This window comes from Etheostoma cragini, chromosome 1 (assembly GCF_013103735.1).
Source record: "Etheostoma cragini isolate CJK2018 chromosome 1, CSU_Ecrag_1.0, whole genome shotgun sequence".
Lineage (NCBI taxonomy): Eukaryota > Metazoa > Chordata > Actinopteri > Perciformes > Percidae > Etheostoma > Etheostoma cragini.
Genome location: NC_048407.1, coordinates 873,031 through 875,331, shown reverse-complemented (window position 1 = coordinate 875,331; position 2,301 = coordinate 873,031). Strand labels below are relative to the sequence as shown.

Genomic DNA, 2,301 nt, shown 5'->3' with positions numbered 1-2,301 from the left:
CTATATACACCTGTAAGACCCCTTACAGGTCTTATTCATTCAAAAACAATAGTTTTGAACCTTTCAAAATGTTGCCCATGGGTGTAATCTAGTCTTCTGTGTGGAGATTCAACCGTGTCGCCACATTTCTGCTTTTTCCTCACGTGATCGACAGTGTAAAATGCTAGGGTGCCATATGTTTCACTCTTTACAGTCAAGCATGTACTGCTAGGATTAGGGATTCCCATTCTTGTGTAACTAAATTATAGAGCCACTTATCTTGAGTACTTCAAAGCCTCTATGAATTGCCACATTTTGTGTAAATAAGCAGAATGTGACTGGAGAGATTGATGAAGTCTGTATGAGAATGTATTTCAAATAAATGTAAATCCAGATTCCAATGTCCTCGAGCATGTGTGGTTTCTCTACCTCTATGAGGACGAGATGTGCATGTACAGTAGATGCAATAATCCGTTGCCACATATAAAGACCTATAGCCTGCTGTGGAGGAGCAGAGAGATAGTTTCCAACCCATCCAGGACTTGTGTCTGAATCGCCTGCTTTAAAGTGATCAGGATGAGTTTCTGTGAAGAGACATGTAGTTTACATAACATGTTTATTTGGCAGTTGGTGTCTGTTTTGTTCTAATTTGATTGTTTTGTGAATATTATGGTTATTATTTCATCTTGTCTCAGTTTTTGTGTGGGGAAGTAGTGATGATGAGTGGGAGGTTCAAATGATGTGAGATAGTTCTGTATTTTGTTCCAAAACAATATAAAAACTGTTCATCTTGGAAAAGGGGTCAGCCTAACAGAACCAAACAAGCTGTAATTACCTGTGTTTTCAAACCTGTGTGAGCGGGGCTTACCTGAGGGATTGAGAACAAGGCGCTCATACTCCACGCCACCATCAGCATGACTCTGTTTCTTTTGCGGGCCGTGCTGATTGTCAGAGGGCTGAGGATGGCCGACTGCCTGTCCAGACTAATCACCACGGTGACAAAGGCACAGGAGTACATGGCCTGCAGCTTGAGGAACATGAGGAATCTGCAGGCCAGGTCGCCGGCCAGCCACTGAACTGTGATGTTCCACACTGCGTCCACAGGCATCACGATGAAAGTAACCAAGAGATCGGCCGCAGTCAGGTTGATTATCAGCACGCGGACGTGGGATTTGCGCTTGTGGCCATTGACGGTCCACAGCACAGCCAAATTGCAGAATGTGGCAATGCCACACAGAATGAAGGTAATGATCACTCTGACTTTGGCCGCTGTAGAAAAGGTAGGCAGCTGCAGAGCTCCGTCCACCGACGTCCCGTTACAGGGAGGGGTCAGCCAGTCACAGCTGGCATTGAGGTCAAATCCTGAGTTCTGCTGATACATGATGACTGCAGGACCACAGCATGAGGCATTCATTTTATCACCCTCACCGAGTAGTCAGCGTGTGTCCAGCCACATGGAGGCTGGTGGTGGCACAGGGAGATAATGCAAAGAAATACACACATAAGCCCTTTTGTGTGAAGTTGGTGCAAAAATATTTATCTGCATTGATTTGCATAAGAAGACTTTCTTATAATATTTCTGTGTGAGTGATACAGCGGTTGACAGAGAGACAGCCGTCTCACTGCTCATGCTGTCTCTATCGAAGCTCTCCTGTGGAGGTGGGTCTCCACACCTACAGCAACACCTGACAACCATGCAGGTCAATGTTCTCTTATCTGATTACAAAAAGAAAGTCGTTTGATATTTATAATGAAGAGGTTTGTTATTGGTATGCTAATATATTACCGTGTAATTAAATAGAAACAGGTAGTTTTGCATTTTGCACCACTGATTCATGGTTATTACACAGAAAGTACCAGACGTGTTTCCAGGTAAGAAGTCACATGATTAAAACATATAATTTGGAAAGTATTACCTTGAAACAAAAGGGAAATATTTGGAACATAAAGGGTGGATAGATTTCAGCATTATAATATGGTAATTACCAATTTTAAATTCCAGTGAGTTTGATCTAATTTGGAAGGTATTACGCTGATGGAAGCCTAAATTAATGTTTATTGTTATCATATACATATGGTCATCATTGAAGCCATTCCTAGTTATTACCTTGGTAACTGCTTGTTATTACATCTGTTACCTTCTTATCACATTATTACCCCAGTATTACATCATACTACTGTGATGTATTACCCTGTAGGCCTAATCAACATTTAAGAATTACAGCAAACAAATTGAATTATGTAGCTTGGATTATATTCTGTTTCTAAGTTTCAAATCGAAAATGGTACCAACAACAACAGTGATTAAGTATTTCTTAATAA

At 41.3% G+C, this 2,301-nt stretch overlaps 1 protein-coding gene across 1 annotated transcript in view; it reads right to left on the bottom strand.

The window, feature by feature from the left end:
- LOC117945704 (gonadotropin-releasing hormone II receptor-like) overlaps positions 1 to 1,593 on the bottom strand; it is a 3,438-nt gene extending 1,845 nt beyond the window's left edge. The window contains exon 1 of the mRNA XM_034873388.1: positions 848 to 1,593. Coding sequence (XP_034729279.1) covers positions 848 to 1,393 — 546 coding nt within the window. The 5' untranslated portion in view covers positions 1,394 to 1,593. The remainder of the gene's footprint in view (positions 1 to 847) is intronic.
- Positions 1,594 to 2,301: the final 708 nt, after the last annotated feature.